General features: G+C 42.3%; 1 protein-coding gene across 3 annotated transcripts in view; it reads left to right on the top strand.

Annotated features, from left to right (window-relative positions):
• Positions 1-16,938, top strand: part of PTPRF (protein tyrosine phosphatase receptor type F) — a 390,245-nt gene that overhangs the window by 123,942 nt on the left and 249,365 nt on the right. For all 3 annotated transcript variants that reach the window (XM_034063545.1, XM_034063546.1, XM_034063544.1), the window contains exon 3: positions 13,078-13,239. In XM_034063545.1, coding sequence (XP_033919436.1) covers positions 13,155-13,239 — 85 coding nt within the window. In that variant the 5' untranslated portion in view covers positions 13,078-13,154. The remainder of the gene's footprint in view (positions 1-13,077; positions 13,240-16,938) is intronic.

The following is a 16,938-nucleotide window of genomic DNA, read 5'->3' as shown; positions in this document are numbered from 1 at the left end:
AATAAGACAAGGAAAAGTGGTAAAGGAAAAACCAGAAGACAGATACATGAGTCTGTCACAAAGCCCTTTTCAGAAACCTTTTCCTTTTGAGAAGAGAAAATTACCTTGTACATTGCATATGATTTAGGCTGATTTTTTTCCCCCTCACATTTCTACTTTCAAGAACTTTTATTTTAAAAGCATAAAATACAAAATTTAAGCCCAACCTGTCAGCAAAGGGTAATTTGTTCTGAAGAAAAGCCACTGGGCTTTGAACCTTTGCCGGCTGACCCCTAAATTGCATTGGTGGCGTTCTTCTCTGCTATAGCTACTTTGGAAACACTTAGCGGATGCTTACCATGTAGGATTTAACTTACTAGCCATGGAGTGAAGGAACAAGATTCTTCCAAGAAATTTCTGGGGCAGCATGTAGGTCAGTGGGAAGTGTCCTGGAATTTCTGACCTGAAATCCATGGCTCTTTCTGCAATATCTTACATCCTCCCAAAAGCTGGAGGAAGTTGGGCAAACTTGGAGTGTTCCCCTTGCCAAGATGAACTAATTTTTTCAAGCTATAAGTGGGCTGTCTTTACTGCAGGGAGTGTTACTGATTCTGTGAGGAGAGATTGCTTCATTGCTCTGTCCTCAGCCTGTTTTGGGGTCTTTGCTACCTGATGGGTGAGGGCACTTGCTCCTGCCGGAGGTGCTCCTACCTTCCACAACAGTGATGTAATTTTTTGCACGTCACTTCAAATGAGCTTATAGTGGTGATGCTTATGCTATGACAGAAGGAGAGCTGCCCATTTCCAGACAGGGATACAGCAGTACAGCGATTTCAGTGCTTAGATGCTCCCTATGGTTTCTAAAATGTATGATATGTTTTAGAAATTGTATATTCCTCACTTTATGTATCAGAAAGTGGGGAATGAGTGCATTCCAAAGACAGACTGGCCTCCCTTTTGCAGGGTGCATGCTAGCAGCTCCTTTGGCAGGACTGTCCTGACCTTGTTTATTTTGGACTTAGGCACCATAAAATAGCATGTTAATTGCTGCTCATTTAGAATTATAATTAGATGTTACCAGAGGAGTTCTGTAATACTACAATTAAAATGTTATAAAAAATGTTGTGGTTTTTAATACTTCATAAATTGGTTAAAATTCAGTTCAGAGCGCACTGATTGCAAGCTCTCTGTGTATGTGCATCATTATTAAAACCCACAAGGATAAAACCAAAGCAGTGATCTCTCATAAAGAATGTACCAGTAAAAACATTATGTTGCTGGGGAAGGTTTGAGTGATGCAGAATCCATGCACTGGCTGGCGGTCGAGCAATCAGGGACATGAGCTCCAGCACTGGGTCTCTTCAGTAAACAAGGAAGAAAAGTCAGGGCTGCGGTTACAGTCCTGGGGTATGAAAAGAGAAGGGTGTTTCTGAGAGCAAGGCACAGCTGAAGCTGGTTTGGGTTTGCTTATTACCTCTGTGAAATGCAGGGTGCCTTGTGCTGAGAAAAGCTCTTCAACAAATGGCGGCAGATGCCTTGGGCCTTAGAAAATCCATTATATGTTATGTGTTACCAGAGCAGGATGCCTTGGTTATGCAATGCAGAGGGCTGTCCTAGTGCAAGCATCCTGCTGACTCAGGTTGATCCAAAATATTTCAAGGGGATAACTTTGTCCTGCTTTCCTGTAGCCAGACTGAAATATAGAACTGACACAAGCATGGTGTTGTTCACCCTAGCTAATTTGGTAAAGCCTCTTTTCTGCTCATGATTGGCTCAGGTCCACTTTAACTAATGGGCTAGGCACATATCTGGAAGTGATAGACATAGAGCTGTGCTCTCTGAGCTTTCAGAGGGAGTGCCATCAAAACCACTTGGATGCATTAGTCTGCAGGTAAGAAAAAGCTTGGACATCTGGTGGCATTGCATATCCAAAAGTGAATGCTTAAAACTTGGAGCACGTTCCTTGTGCGTTGCTAAGGGCCTTGGAGCTATTGTTTATTGGCAGCTGAGGAGTTGCTCTGTGCCGCTGTTAATCTGATATGCTTGGATTTGATGAACAAGGTGCTGCATCTTGTATCGTTAGCCCCACACTAGCATCAGTCATGAGGAGGAACAGGGCTATTCCTCTCCTTGGAGTTGTACTTAACCAAGTCCTGCGTAAGCTTGCCTGGTTTTTCATCAAGCTGGGTAATGTCTTTCCCCTTTAAGATCTTTTCTGTTTTTCTGCTGGAAGCATTTTGCCTTCAGGATTTTACGTTCTGGCAACTAACAAAATTAAAATAGCTTTCCTCCTAAGTACTATGAAATGTACATTAAATCTGATTTCGATGGTTCCAAGTATGTGTTCCAGCACACGAATGTACGAATGGATTGAAAAAACAGCTAGCAGTAATTTTCTTTCCTTAGGTTTCACTGAATCCTATTGCAAGAAGCTGCACATTATGTATTATCCTCTTTATGCTTTACTCAAGGTCATGTAAAGGTGGTGGACTGGAGGGAAAGAGCGTGTAATTTCAACAGTAAAGCTACGAAGTTGCTGCAGACGGCATATGGGATGTCTTATTTTTCAAAGGTCTTTCCATCTGCTATTGGCAGAAGTCTCCATTGCAAAAGGGCAGTTTTGTGTGAGGTACATAATTTATTTTCTTTCTAGGTTGTTCTTTTATTAGGGTTCAGCTTTATCTTGACTCAGACCATGAGCACTGCATGATTCCCTTGGTAAAGAGGATGCATAGAGTTTGCAAGATCTAACTGGGATACAGACAAAATGCTCTCAAAGTCTGGGGAAGAAGGGATTTTTAAGGTTGAAATATAAAAAAATCAAAAGCAAGCTGTCCTCTTACGGAAGCAGAAGTGCTGTGGTGGTGGGCTTTTGTTTTCCTTTGAATACCTTAAAGTTGAACTGCAAAACTTGAAGCTTCTAAGGCTATAGAATGACGTGGAGGAGAATGGGGCTGAAGGGTGAAGAATATCCCGTATCTGTCTGTGCCATGCTGAATGTAAGAACTGATCTCTCCTGTGGCCTCTTGAGCGTAGAAATGCCAAAGCCATTGGAAGTAGCTGCATAGCTGCCCTGTGCTCGGTACCCTTGGCTAGCAAATTATACCTTTTCTAGTAACCAAAAAGTTGCTGGGTATTGAAAGCAAAAACCCACATAAATGGATTTTGTGGTGGATGAGGGCTCATGGGAGGTACAGGATCATACAAGGTACAAGCAGCAGTGAGAACTGTGCCAGGGTGGTGATTTGCCTGACTTACCTGAGGTAGTGTTGTTTACTTTTGCTCTGTGTTTTGGATTTCTTCCTGAGGCTGGGAGAGGCAGTCGTTACAGGTTCATTAAAACATGCAGAATAGTTTTAGCCTCCCCCTTCTCTCATCTTTCTAATCTGACATAGGTGAGATTGTGCATCCTTTAATAAGATGGCAGGCAGCATGGCTCTGTAGCCATGTGGAGGCTTCCTGTCATAACTTGTGTGTGATCCACACATGTGAATTTACTTGCAGAATGTATGCATGAAAATGGGAGCATGGAAGCAGGTTTTGGTCTGTTGGACGCTGTGGAGTCCTGCAATTTGCTTTGTGGTGTGAAAGATGGAAGATGGCTGGTCTGTCCAGGACGTGTTGGGTTCACTGCAGCTTGGATGCAGCTGTTATCTCAGTCCCTGTAGCCAGGAAGTAACTAGGAAACTGCTTTGATCTGCTAAACAAAGAAGGGCCTGTACAATATATTAATTGATTTTCTTCCATCAAACAGTTTTGAGCATACAGCCTCAGATCTGAGTGAGACAAAATCCTATGTGTAGATGTTTTTGTCTTACTGTATGAAATATGTATGATGCAAAAAGCCTGAATTTAATTTTTAGCCTGAAGTGGTACTGAAGGAGAGAAAGTATAGTTTTGGACTGAGTCAGACTTAGGACTGACTTTGCCACCATCAATTCACGATTTCTTAATTTATAGACCTTTGGTTTCTTCATCTTCAGTAAGCATTAGAGTATGCCTAGGGCTTGATTTTTATTTTTATTTACATCCCTTTAATATGGCTTGGGTACTATGTAGTATATGCTACCTCAGAGGGTGCTTTCTTTTGCCAAAGCAAAGCAAGGAGGGCCTTAGTAGAAGGAGAAGAGAAAAAAGGAATAATCATAAATTTAGCATCTTATTACAATAAGCTTGATTGCATCTTGGTTTCTTTATAGTTACAGAAGCAGTTTTCATTTTTCATACAGAAGGCAATTGCATGAAACTTGTGCTTTCATAGTTCCTGCTTATTAGTTGCGAAGGGAATTTCTGGGTGCTCTCTTCCATGGTAACAGCCAAATGCCTCCAGAGCCAGAGGACTGTAGGATGCTGGGGGCGTTCTGTGTGGAGAGAATTTAGTTTAATAAATTTAATAAGCCCATCTACCCTACTGGGCTGTGTTAACTACCTGTGTATATACTGAGCATACATAATGTTTGGGCAAAGGTTAGAAGCATTCTGTAGGAAAGGTTAGCTCCAGAGCACACTGAAGCAGCAGCTCTTCTTATTTTAGCTCAGTAATGCACACAATAATGGGGTTCAAGCAGTATCTGTGGTTGAGACAGTAATAACAACTATGATATAATTAACTTCAAAACCCTTTAGGAGAGAATAATTCCAAAAACTAGCATTGAAAATGTTCATAGTGTCACAAGATGAGAATTACAGAAAGTTTAATTAGATATATAAACCCTCCAGTAGGGCATAAGCTGTCTGCTAAATGATGGCATTAGGAAGAAGCCATCCCTGTAGCAGCCTGCTGCTGTCTTCTCCATGGTCTTTGGGCTGGCTGATGTGGGCTGTGATCCGATCTGATGTGGTGATGTAGCTCCTGCACTGGTGGTGGCCACCACATCTAGAAAGGGTGGCAGCCAAGATGCATTTGTGAACTTGCAGCTTCATGGGCGATTGCTGGACCTGTGGCGAAGGATTATCATCTCTATTAGCATGATCAAAGCAGTAAGTTCTTTTTACTCAATTGCTGCACGTGACAGCAGCTGCGAGACAGTGGGTGGAGGTTTTGTCGACAGCATGTGCATATTTTCCAGAGCCTGGCTTAAAATAGCTCCAGACACAAGTAGTCGCTCAGCATTATTTGATTGTCTATGTATTTGTCAAGCTTCTGCTGAGTCAACAAGGTTAAGGTTGTTTGTAGGACCCTCACAGAAGTTCTTCATAAGTAGCCATGACTGTGTTGTGTGTAGTGCATGACTATAGTCATTGAGCTGAGGGGGGGCCAAGAAAAAGATCAAAATGTTGAGACTGATGCTAAGCTTCAGAAAGGATAACTTAAAAGAAAGTGAACAAGTTATTCAAACCATCCCTAAAATTAAAATGGGAGAAAGTAAGCATAGAAGGAAGCCAACCAATTTCTTGATGTGGTTTGAAGCTAACAGCAGAACATAAGAAAGCAAGCTGGAAAAAGCAGTTAAATTATTAGGGCTGGGAGTAATTCACACTAGGTAGGTGGCGGGTTTGAGAAGCTGTTATAGATGAAAATTTGGAAACCCAACTCCAAGGTATTAGTAGTAGAGTCTATAAAGTATAATGGATACAAAAGGAAAATTGAAAGCTCCAAGGTGGGCTTTGAAGACCTAAGGACTATACATAGAAGATAAATAACTTGGGCAAATCAGTGCTATTGTCTTGTGTGAAAATTGGGCTTTGTGGATGATGGGAGTTTAAAGGTGACAGTTAAGGAAGACAAGGGTATGGGCAAAAAGGGACATTATTACTTTGCACCAGCTTTTAACTGCTAAAAATGTTTTGGAAGACTCTGTGCTAATATTGTGCCTACTGTTTCTAAATATTAAAGATAAGCAAATTTCAGAAATTGAGATCTTGGCAAAAGCAGATTTGGAATAAGCTATTAATCTGAAAAGCATGAAGCAAGCAGACCCCAATAGTATGCTATGTTACGTAAAACATAACTGAACTTCTGGCAAAGTAAGGGAGTTTTCATTAGAGTCACTTTTTTCCAGGAGGACGTTCTTTCTATACTTTGTAATCTGGTTGAAGGAAAAAAATTACTGAGGAAGGAATAGTATTCCTGAAAGGTCATGTTCTCATAGGGTCCAATTTTCATGGATTCTGCAGAAGAAAACTGTCCTAGTAATTGCTTGAAATGGCCAAACCAGAGAATGAATTTATAGTTTGTTCAGATTCCAGGAGGTCTCTGAAAACTTTCTACACTGAGGCTGCTGACAAAGCTGAGTAGACATAAGAATGGAGCAGAACCATTCTTATAAAGAAGAAACTGATTTAGTTTTGAACTAGGATTGATTTAGAATTTAGTTTGGTCTTAAGCCAGTAGACACCATGCAAATCCTGGCAGGGAAGCAAGGACAGATTAACCCTCATCTGAACAATCATTTGCATTCTTGCTGTTCTGGTTAAAATCAGTCAGTCTGAGAGATGCAGAACCAGTGTGTTTGGCATTGCTGGAGACAGATGTAGGAATAACAGCACCACAGCTGTACAGTAAATAGCAGTCAGCTGCAGTGTGTTGTAAGCAGCAAGCCCAAGAGGACTGTATTTCTCAGCCTTCCCTCTCTTTAGTTTAAAATCTTCTGTTCCACCCACTGGATGTGCGGAACTTGATGCCAGAGAGTTGGGATTTAGAGGAGAGGACTTGGTCTGTTGTGCTTTTAAACTTTACACCAGTGTGCTAAATGCAAGCCTCTAATGGTATGGTCACTTGTATTAAAAACATACTGCCACGTGTATAGCGAGTTGTAGAAACAGCACAGGACTTGCTTTGTGGAAGAGGCGGCTCACAAGCACAATCCTTCACATCAGTGGAGTTTGCTGATAGCTAAGGAATTAGCTGAATCTCTTCCTAATTTTCTTAGGATTTTCTGCTGCCCTGCATCTTTAATCCATGTGTCTGGTTGCAGTGCTGGGCTTATTCTGTAAATGTAAAAGAACTCTGTCGAAAGGGCAATACGCAATAGTTTACTTCTTTCAAGGAGAGTTTACAGCAGGCATTAAGAGTATACACTTGGGTAGGGTGATCTACAGCCATCTGTGTTTAGTGCTGTCTGTGAATGATGGCTGGGCTTGTGAGGCTCAAGGCTGATCTATATTTTAAGTGGATGTTTTGACTTATGACCATAGTTATTTAACAGGGCCCTTCATTATCCTTTTTCCAGTGGAAAAAAATCCTCCTTTTTATCTAGGATTGTCGCCAGGCAGTGACACCTTCAGAAATTAATATCTTCAGAAGCAAATGTAGCTAATAAGGCTGTCAGGAATATCCAAGCTGTGCTTGCATCCTACTAAAAACCTTCTCTTTTTCCCTGCTCCTTTCCTTGGGTCAGGTTGTGTTAGTGTGTTCAGGATCACAAAGATCTGTAGCTGGGCCAGCTTGTTGCTGAAGTCTTCACATTTGGTTTTTTTAATGCTTTGCCAAAATAAGAAGAACCTTTTTGAAGTACTTCTGAATCATTCTTGCTGTTGTATATGTTTCCCCATACCAGTCTGCCTCTGTTCAGTTACCCTCACCCATTCAGTTAACCCACCCTTATGAGATATTTTGAAGTGTTTGGGTTTTTTCCTCTCAGTTTTTAATTTCCATCCAAATAGATGATGAAATATTATCCTGCTGGGTTCTGTTCTCTCTCCTGGTTTTGGTTTTTTCTTTTTCTCTGAGTATTTGCTGAGAGCATTCAACATACATTTTCTTTTGTTCTGTCTCATTCCATTACTCACAGTTATATGCCCATGGCTAATTATACTCCTCCACTTCTTTCATGGTGTTTGTATTCTTCATGTACTTAGGGATGGTTATCAAATACCCATCTTGCTTAGCCAGTCTGTCTAGCGCTTGTGACTTGACAGGGATTTTTATCCTTCCCAGTTCTTGAATTGCTTTGCTCATCCCTTCTCTCCAGATGGTTTGAGAGCCTTCAATCTGATTCTCTAGGCCTGCTCACACTGGGGTCCTGGAGATAATACCCTTGCTCTTGAAGCAGTCACTTTAGCTTTTGGCCTTTTTACTGTATTGCAAGTTCATCTGAAGTTTCTCCCTACATCTGTGCTAGTGTTGCCATCTTCATATATCCCCTCCCCACTGAATCTCTCTAATATGTTCCTGCATGTGGGAGTTTGGAGTGAAATGAGACTCATTTTGTCTTTTTTGGCCATATTGCTGTACTCCCCAAGTCTCTTTATATTATATTTCTCGCAGAAAAGCACAAAGAAATCTATGCTCAAGGAATACTAATGTAGTGAAGTGAAACATTCAAAAGTCATTAACTTGCATGTAACTGTGCTTCTCCAACTTTTAATGTGTGCAATACGATGATCTTGAATTATATGGTGCATCATGGTTTTCCTCTTTCTCCTTCAGAGCACAGATGAAGTGTTACACGCAGAGTGAAGCAGTTGAGCTGTAGCGATTATTGTTCTCATTTTTAATAGAACAAATAGCTGCTTCATTGCTTTTGTGTGGCATGTGTCCCCTGCTTGCTAGGTCAGTTCTTGATTACCACCATTTGTGTGACACCCCAAAGTACTGTGGTGGTTCGGTTCCTCTGGATCACTGGTTTCCCTTCAGGTATTTGTGTAAAATACGAAGCCGTGGGTAGGTGTCCAGAAGGAAAATTGGTTTCGTTATGTGCTGCATGTGCAGTAGAGCTGGGAGAAGCTGATGCAGTTTTAGCACTTTCTTTACTATCAGCTGGGTGGTGTCCGTTTGGTATTTTCTGACCTCCATCCTTGAATAACAAATGCAATTGTTTCAGGTTCCTTTATGACAAGATACTCTAATGTCTCCAGGTCAGATGAGGACATTGTTTAGGCACTGGGCTTACCTTCCTGTCGTCTTAAGTTTATAGAGAGTCTTTTAACCATGTTTCACAGCAAATGCAATGTGAGTAGTCATGCTCACAACTGAACCTGACAGTTCTGTGGATGTACAGGGGTTCCTGAAGGGAACATTTCTGTGCTGACTTGTTAGATACCTTGGGCTGTAAAGTAGCTTTAACTTAAAAAGTGATTTTAGTGCAGTATTTTTGTCCCTGGTTTGGAACCAGGAGGCTTACTTTGGGGATGCTTTTCTTCACCATGGCTAGTGACCCACATGACACTTGCTTAGTTCAGTTCATGAACTTAGCTCATTCTATGAACTCAGAAGAGTTCATAGAGGACATAAGCTATACAGTGCTGGTTTGAAATTCCTCCTGACTCTTTAAAGTTGACTGCTTTTTCTAATCTCTTTGCAGTCTCCTATGAGACATACTCATTGCCAGTATTTCCTAGTACCATATGAGCTGTTGGTATTCTTGGCTCTGTTTTAAATGAGTCCATCTTTTTCTGCCTGTCTGAAAGAATCAAACCATGTAGGTTTCAGAAACGTTCTCAAGACTGCCTGTTTTCCATCCACCTGCCCCACGGCAGAATCAGCTATATTTAAATGAAGTTTGCTATTTTTTTCCTCTGTTGTGCATTCCTGCTTTCTAGTTTTCTGCCAAACCAGCTCTCGGTAGTTCTAAGATTGAGTTTGGAGCAGAGGCAGGAGTTAAGCTTGCTAAACTCAAAGCTGTTTTTGCTAAGCCATCTGGAGTGCTTCGTTAGCCTCAACCTCCTTCTGGGTTACATGGTCTAGAGTTTATAATATTGCCAGGACCAGATGCAGACGTAGCAATGAGAATGTATGTGTATATCTGAAAAACCTTCTACAGTGTCTGGGCTCCCAAATGCAATGTTAATTGTGAGATAGCAGCCAAAGCAATGAGAGTAAAGGAGGCCTTCAAATGAAGGTGCACAGGAGAGGATTCCAGATGCAAGAGAGAGCAGCCTGAAGCAGCATGAGGTGGCTGGGGCAAAAGGCTCACTAAAAGTCTTAAGAGTATTAGTTGGTTGGTTGCTGTTGGACTTGATTTTACTGATTCTGTTCTTGTTACCAATATTGGTAACAAATGGTGATTGTATTTGTTACAGCAATACTGATTCTGTGTTTGTTACCAAGATCTACCAACAACAGTACTTGGTTTATAGTTAAGCTCTGTGTTAGGCTGCCTTTGTGCCCCAGGGAAGGAAGCCTTTAGCAGTGGTTCAATGTGGCTATGTAGAACTGTCAGAGTAACAGTGGCCTTCTAAGGGTTAACTGAGCTTCAGCAACACCCTGTTGCCTTGCTGTGAATTTTGGGTTGTCTTATTGGGGTTGAGCACCTTGCTTCCAAAAATGGGAGCACTGAACCACTGGGAGAGGTTTTTTCATGTTTTCAATTTCAAAAGAGAATGACAGTTACTGAGATTTATAAAATTTTCAAACTTTTCAATTTAAAGGGCTTTAAATATTCAACGCAGACAACTCCTCCGTAGGCAGTTGACTGTGGAGAGAGGAAGTGACGAAGTTTGATCCTGTTAAAGGCCAAAGGTGCTCTATTAACTTTGGAGGGACAGACAGCTGTCTTGCGTAAGAAAATCTGTCATTTCTACCAGATGGTAAATTAATATAGAGCACTAAACAGTTACTAAAAGATTAAGTCTATAGAGCATCTGGCAGGGTAAGTGATAATTCATCAGTTTTGCATGATGCATGTTGTATGTATCTCATGGGCTTGAGAAGAAAGTTATAAATCTGTCAAGCTTGAAACTGGAGAGAAACTTGATCACATTGCCTGAAAAAAAGAGGAATTGAGAGACAGACCTATTCTTTAGCTGAGGTTTTTGTGTTCCTGAGAGTTAAGTCCTGAATGAGGGCTGTGGAGGTGCCATTCACGTGACTTCTGAGCAATCTGCACTCAAGATATACCATTAGACCAGGCACTTTTGTTGTAAATGGAAGTGAACGAAAGAGGAAAAGCTCTCTGAAAGCTATTCATCCGCAGTCTGGTCTGATACATGCCTAAGATGTTTTCAGCATCACCTGTAAAACTTGTTCTCTGTCCTAAACTGAGAGAGTTTTACACACATCATTAGTTCTGACACAGTAATTTCAACCCTTGTTGGTCGTTTGGGGTTTTTTTTCCCTCTTCCCCCAGGAAGAGTAGCCTCTTAAGATTCTGGCTGCTGTTGAGCCAGATGTAATGCTGCTTAAAGTGTGCTTCAGTGAGTTCGCTTCTCTGGGCTGCACAAATTAGTACTTTCTGTACATGCAGAATTTAGAAACATAATCTTCATTCTTAATCCAGGCACTTCTTCCCGTTCCCGTGCGGACCATATTGGGGAGCTGGCTAACAGCAGGCAAACTGCTTGGGGACTGAATAGTTTCCCTTTGGAATAGAGCTTATGCAGCTATGCAGATACAACTGTCTGTATCTGTCTCTGCAGTGTAAGGTGTGTTAATGGTGCTTTTAGTAATTCTTTGGCAAGAGATGAATGAGGATATGGAGGTGGAAGAGCAACAAAGAGAACTGAGTGTGCTGCTGATATGAAGAGCCTCTTCTGCAGTGTTCAGAATCTGGCTGCTGAGCTTACTTGGATTTATGCTTTCTCATTGAGATAATAAAAGCAGGATGAGATGATCGGTATTCTCTCTGCATCTAGGTTAGAACTAGGTTATTTTGTAAAGTATTTTCAGATGTCTTGGCTGTAGAAGACATTGCATACAGAGGATTTCTCTGTGTTGTATGATATACCACGTGAAATGATTTACTGTGCTAATACAGTAACAAAATGGAGGTGAATCATGATCTTCTGTTTGTTAGTATGAGGCGATGTAAACATGTAATATTTGTTTAGGTGGATTCTCTTGAGATTTCTTGCAGATTTCCCTCAACACTGTGGTTGCTGCCATCCTTTGAGCACTATGTTTTTGTTAGAAGTAAATGTGCTCCTAACGTGTGATACTCGCTTCCATCAAAAACACAGTGGTTCTCAAAACCGAAAACAACCCAACAAAAAACATCCAAAACCAAACGAACAAAAAGTCCTCATTCTTCCAAAGATGTAGCTAAATGCAAAAATACGTTTGTTAGAGCAGTCTTGAGTGTCTGCCAGCACAAGTATGAGCAGTGGGCTATGCCATGCACGGTCTGTATGCTTGCAGATACTTTGCTTCAAGGATGCTCACAGGGTCCACTTGGGCTGTCATTTGCCAGCATCAGAGTTTTTCAGTGTCAGTGCTGTGTTGCCAACTTTCAGCAACCTTTTGCAGGTTGGTGAAGGGAAATCTCCTCAACTTCTGAACGACTCTTCAGCATGTGTTGGGATGCCCAGCACTGAAAGAGTGAGCTCCTGTCCCTGCTGAGTGTTGTCCCTTTGAGAGAAAAGGGGCTTGCCATCTCCTTTAAAATCTTAACCGGCAGACCTTGGACTGCCAGGTAAAATTGAAGTCAATATATTCTCATGAAAAGATGAAGAACATGGATGTATCAAAATAGCATTTTTTTCTTGCTGCCTTTTTTGGTTGGGTTTCAAGGAATTTTCTGTATTTCCACATCCAAGCAAATGCCGGAGTTAAAGCAACTTCCAAGATAATTTCCTTTGTTTTGGAAAAGGAATAGCCAATCCTCGACCACTTACACAGTTCTCTCCGTTCTGGGGAGGTTGAAGGTTAGGTGTTTGCCTTGGGTAAAACTTTTCTTTATAGACCCTTTTCTTAATAACCTTCTACTGTGGCTCTGGCAGTCCTGTGAATTGGCAGCTGATTCAGTTCAGCTTCTGTTTCTCCTGCTTGGACCCATCAGGACTTGTCTGGTGTGCACCAGCTCAGCTGGATCGGCCAGGCTATGCTTAACTTGTAGTTGGCCACAAACATATACAGTCATGCATGTCTCTCTTGGAAAGATGGATGAGGAAAAGTTACACGAGCTTAAGACTATTTCTTGCAGCATGCAACTTCAGAACTATTTGTTGTGAGTAAGAACAACTAAAGGATGTATTAATAGCCCATAATGGAGACTGGACATGAAGATATTTGGAGATGGGCATGTGTTATGCCTTGTGATCCTTGAAAACAGCTTATAGGGTTAGGGGACAACAGTGTGGAGCTCCACTGCTCAAGCAGGAAAAACAGTTAAATTTCACTTTTAAAGTTTCTGTAACTGTCTTTACAATGAAGTTTGATATATCAGCAATTAATCTGTGTGTTATGTTTCATAGTTTTCCTTTTCTTCTCTTGGTTTGCAGGAGTGAGTCTGTGTCTGTAACACTGGATGTACTGACCACTTGCCTCAGATTGAAGAGGACTCGCTCTGCTTTGGAATATGGTGCCTAACTTCTGCATCCCAGTACTCACTGTGCCAGCAGCCATCCTCTGCTGCTTGATGCTGCCTTTAGCAGGAGCAGACAGTAAGTAACATTCATTTTTGGAAAGCTTGAATACCTTGCAAAATTTCTTTCAACAAGTATTAAACCTTCTTAGCTTGTACTGAAAACACTGAACATTAAGGGATAACCCCCTCAAATTTCTTATTTTCAGATGTGCATAATGCAGATAAACAGTACGTATGTGAAAGGGGCACAGACAGAGCTAAAACCTAGCACGAGGCTGACAGAAAAATCTATTCAAGCACAGGAATAGTTTTTGTAGTAGCTGCAAGATCAAAAACCTGACAGTTTGATTTCTAACATGTACAGACGAGTAAAGAAACTTGGGGGCAGAGGAACAGAGAAGTGGTAATCTCTGTTACTTTATTTTCCTTGTTCTTTTACAAGCTCTTGTAATTTGTGTAGTATTGAGACATCTCTCCTGAGTCAGTGGGTGATTGAGAGCTGTTGGGGAAAGAGTGTGAGTTTTTAACTTCCTGTGTACCTCTCCTACAGCTACGTTTCAGCAGAATTGGAGTGGAATGTTTCCTTGTAGTCATGCTTTAAAGGTGGTGTGTCCATGCCTGTTCTGATAGTCTCGCAGTGCTGCTGTGACTCCCTTTGATTAGCCCCATACAGGGCCATATAGGCCAAGGAGACCACTGTGCACAAAACAGTAGTGGACAGGCAAAAGGAGAGAGGCTTGGTTGATGGTGGACAGCTGAAAATACCTCAGAGTAGGAATTTCTCAGTGAATGAGTTATGCAGAGTGTGAGAAACCTTCTGGGTTCTTTGCAGTCTTGGTTTTTGTAACTTGAGTATACTTGCTAGGCTACCCCCATGTATTTGTGCAGCCCTCCACCCCCTTTATTTTAACCAGGAACCAGCTTTTCAGTGTTCAGTCATTTGCACATTTGTTGCAGACTCTGGCAGTTGTGAACGTTCCATGCCTTTGAAAGCACCCAGGGCTCCTGGGACACTTGAGTCGGAGCAGAGAGGTGACCGTGATGCGCCTCCTGAGCTGCCACCAACCATCTGCTTCTCACTCCAGCTTTAGTCACCAGGCTTATAATTAAGATGTAATTATGTGAAAGTTGAAGGCAATCTTCACTCATTTTGGTAGGAACCCAGCGGAGTGGAAAAAACAGACTGGGGGTCCTAGATGTCCTTGACTGAATGGGAAGGAGTAAATTTAGAGAAGCTGGAGAGAAGAGTGAAGGAGGGATGTGAAAAAAGATAAAAATTCACTGTTTTTGTCGTCACTAGGGATGACTTGCACAGGCAGCAGATCAGCATGCAGTCTGTACGAGTCTGAGCTGCCCAGTTGCAATGGGGGCAGCTGCTGTCTCCTTCCTCATCTTTCTTCCCTGGTGCTGCTGGAAGATGCTTATTCAGATCACTTTCTCTACACATTGTAGCTCATTTTGGAGTCTGGCACAGAGAGGTATATGTTTAATGTTCTGAGTCGTATGAAAATTCCCCAAGGTTTGCTCTCTCTATCCTAGCCCCTGCAAAGGAGAGAAGCATCATTCCATGTGGTATTTAGAAGCTGGTGGAGCCTGAGATGTCCTAGGATAGTTCCTGTCCTGAGAACAACTCGCAGGAGACATGCTTTGCTGATGTTGTGGGATACTTCCACATGCTTAAATTTAACAAAACTGGCTCCATTTCACAGGCCCAGATCCAAATATTGGTCTCACAGATGTGGAGACACATCTTCTGTGTTGAGAAGCAAGCAGATCTGTATGTGTGCCTTTTTGTCTGGCACAGACTGAATTACTTCTTCCTAATCTGGAAGGCAGATCTAGAGGACAATGATCTTTTAACTACCACCGCCACCATGGATTAACCGAGGGTTTCCTATGATGGAAAGTGCTTTATGTGTTTTAGAGACTTAACAGCTTTTTTATTATCTTACCCCACTGAATCTTGCCACCAAATCTCAATGGCAGGGAGGTGTGTGAAAGGGCCTGCTCTGTGCCTCTGCAGGGGGGAGGAAAAAGTCAGCCCCAAACTCTGCATATTTCGTGTCCTGCTGTCAGTGATGCACGTGGGCAAATACAGGAGTGAATATGGCACTGAGGAGTCCTAATTCAGCATAGTAGTGAAAGGCAAGGAGAAGGTATGATCACACATGCACACTGTAAAAGCTGGAGAGGGATGCTGTTAAAGGAGCACCCCATATGCTTCCTGTTCTGTTTTTTGATCCCCTAAGTTTCCTATTCTCTTCAGTCAAAGACTGTTTATTTACATGGAATCCTGATGCAATATGGCTGTTTCTGAGATTTCACTGTGATTCTTCCTTTTCCCCATTGCAGTGCTTCTTAGAGGCAGTGTAGGGATGCGTAGGCTCTGTATCTGCAAAGCAGTCCTTCAGTTCCCCAGTTAAAAGCAATGAGATAATTGGAACAGGGTTATCCTGGAATTCTTGGAGTCAGTCCCCAGCACTGCTTTTTATAGGAACAGTGATGATTGAGGGCAAGGAAGGGAGGGCTGGGGATGAGCACTGCCACATCCCTGGTGGCAGGCGCCTCATGGCTGGGTGCTCAGGAGCATCCACAACTGGGGTTCCCCACCTTCTCTGCCTGGGCTTTGGAGCTGCTGTTGTGACAACACAACGTTGCTGCTGTAGCTTCCTGACAATTAGGCAGCTGGCAGATAGCTGGATGTTAACGCCTGAGATAAACCAGATTGAATATGTATCCCCTAGCAGAATTAGCGCTGGGCGTGCACCGTGATGCCTCTCCTGGAATTGAGTTCATGGGAGATGTGAATAATGTCAGCAGTGAGGAATTGAAGGAGCATCCAAAGGTGAAACATGTGGCAGTGTGTCAGAAAAAGAGGGGCTCGCTGGGTGCTTCCCTGCCAGCAGGATGGGAGCTGTGGGTGCTGGCCACTCCAGTGGGGTGCTGAGAGGTGAAGGTGAGCAGGAAGGGGCACATGAGTGTGAATGCAGCAGTGCTCATTTGGCAGAAAACGCTTCCATATCCTCCCCAGCTCTTACAGGCTGCAGGAAGAAATTAAGTTTTCTCTGTGATCTGCCTGTGTTTCTGTCAGGGTGACCCTAATTCCATTAAAGCAGCTCGGAGCTGATTCAGGATCGCTGGTTTACACCTTCTCCTCAGCTCGCTTGTGGGGTTTTTTGGCTTTCCTTGCTTATTTTTGTTATAATGCTCTCTGTGCTTCCCTGTCTGTCAGCTTTTGATTGTGCATGGGGAAAAATGGCTTTGCAGATTTCATTTAATGTTCAGTTTGATTGTCAACTAAAAGGTGCTCTTTGCCGGCTTGTGGAAATATGTCATTTACTCTAATAAACAAAAAACAGCCACCACAAAAAAATCCCCTCTCAAAACCAAATGCAGAGAAAACAGGAGAAAAATCAATCCTGTCATCAGGAATCATCAGCAGCGTGTTTCCTTGTTGGCTGCTTTTCTGTAAAAATCAGACTTTGTTTTTGAAGTCCTGGGCACAGCTTCCATTAGCCAAAGGAAGAGACTTGGTGACCCATCCAGAGTCTTTTCTAACTGAAATAGATCTTGTGTGTCTTGCACAGGGTTTCAAAGGGCTTAAGGAAGAAAACCACTTCAAAAGTGGCCTTGTAGAAGGAAGGAACTAAGGCAGGATTAGGCCATCTACCTGTGAAGTGATACGTGGTAAACAAACAATTTGCACCTTTTGATTTCTAAGGATAGAGCAAATTTGGCTTTTTGTCTAAGGGGGTAGGGGAAGCTTGCAGCAGTG

This window comes from Melopsittacus undulatus, chromosome 6 (assembly GCF_012275295.1).
Source record: "Melopsittacus undulatus isolate bMelUnd1 chromosome 6, bMelUnd1.mat.Z, whole genome shotgun sequence".
Classification (NCBI taxonomy): domain Eukaryota; kingdom Metazoa; phylum Chordata; class Aves; order Psittaciformes; family Psittaculidae; genus Melopsittacus; species Melopsittacus undulatus.
Note: the sequence above shows the minus strand (reverse complement) of the source record. Positions and strands in the feature narration are given on the sequence as shown.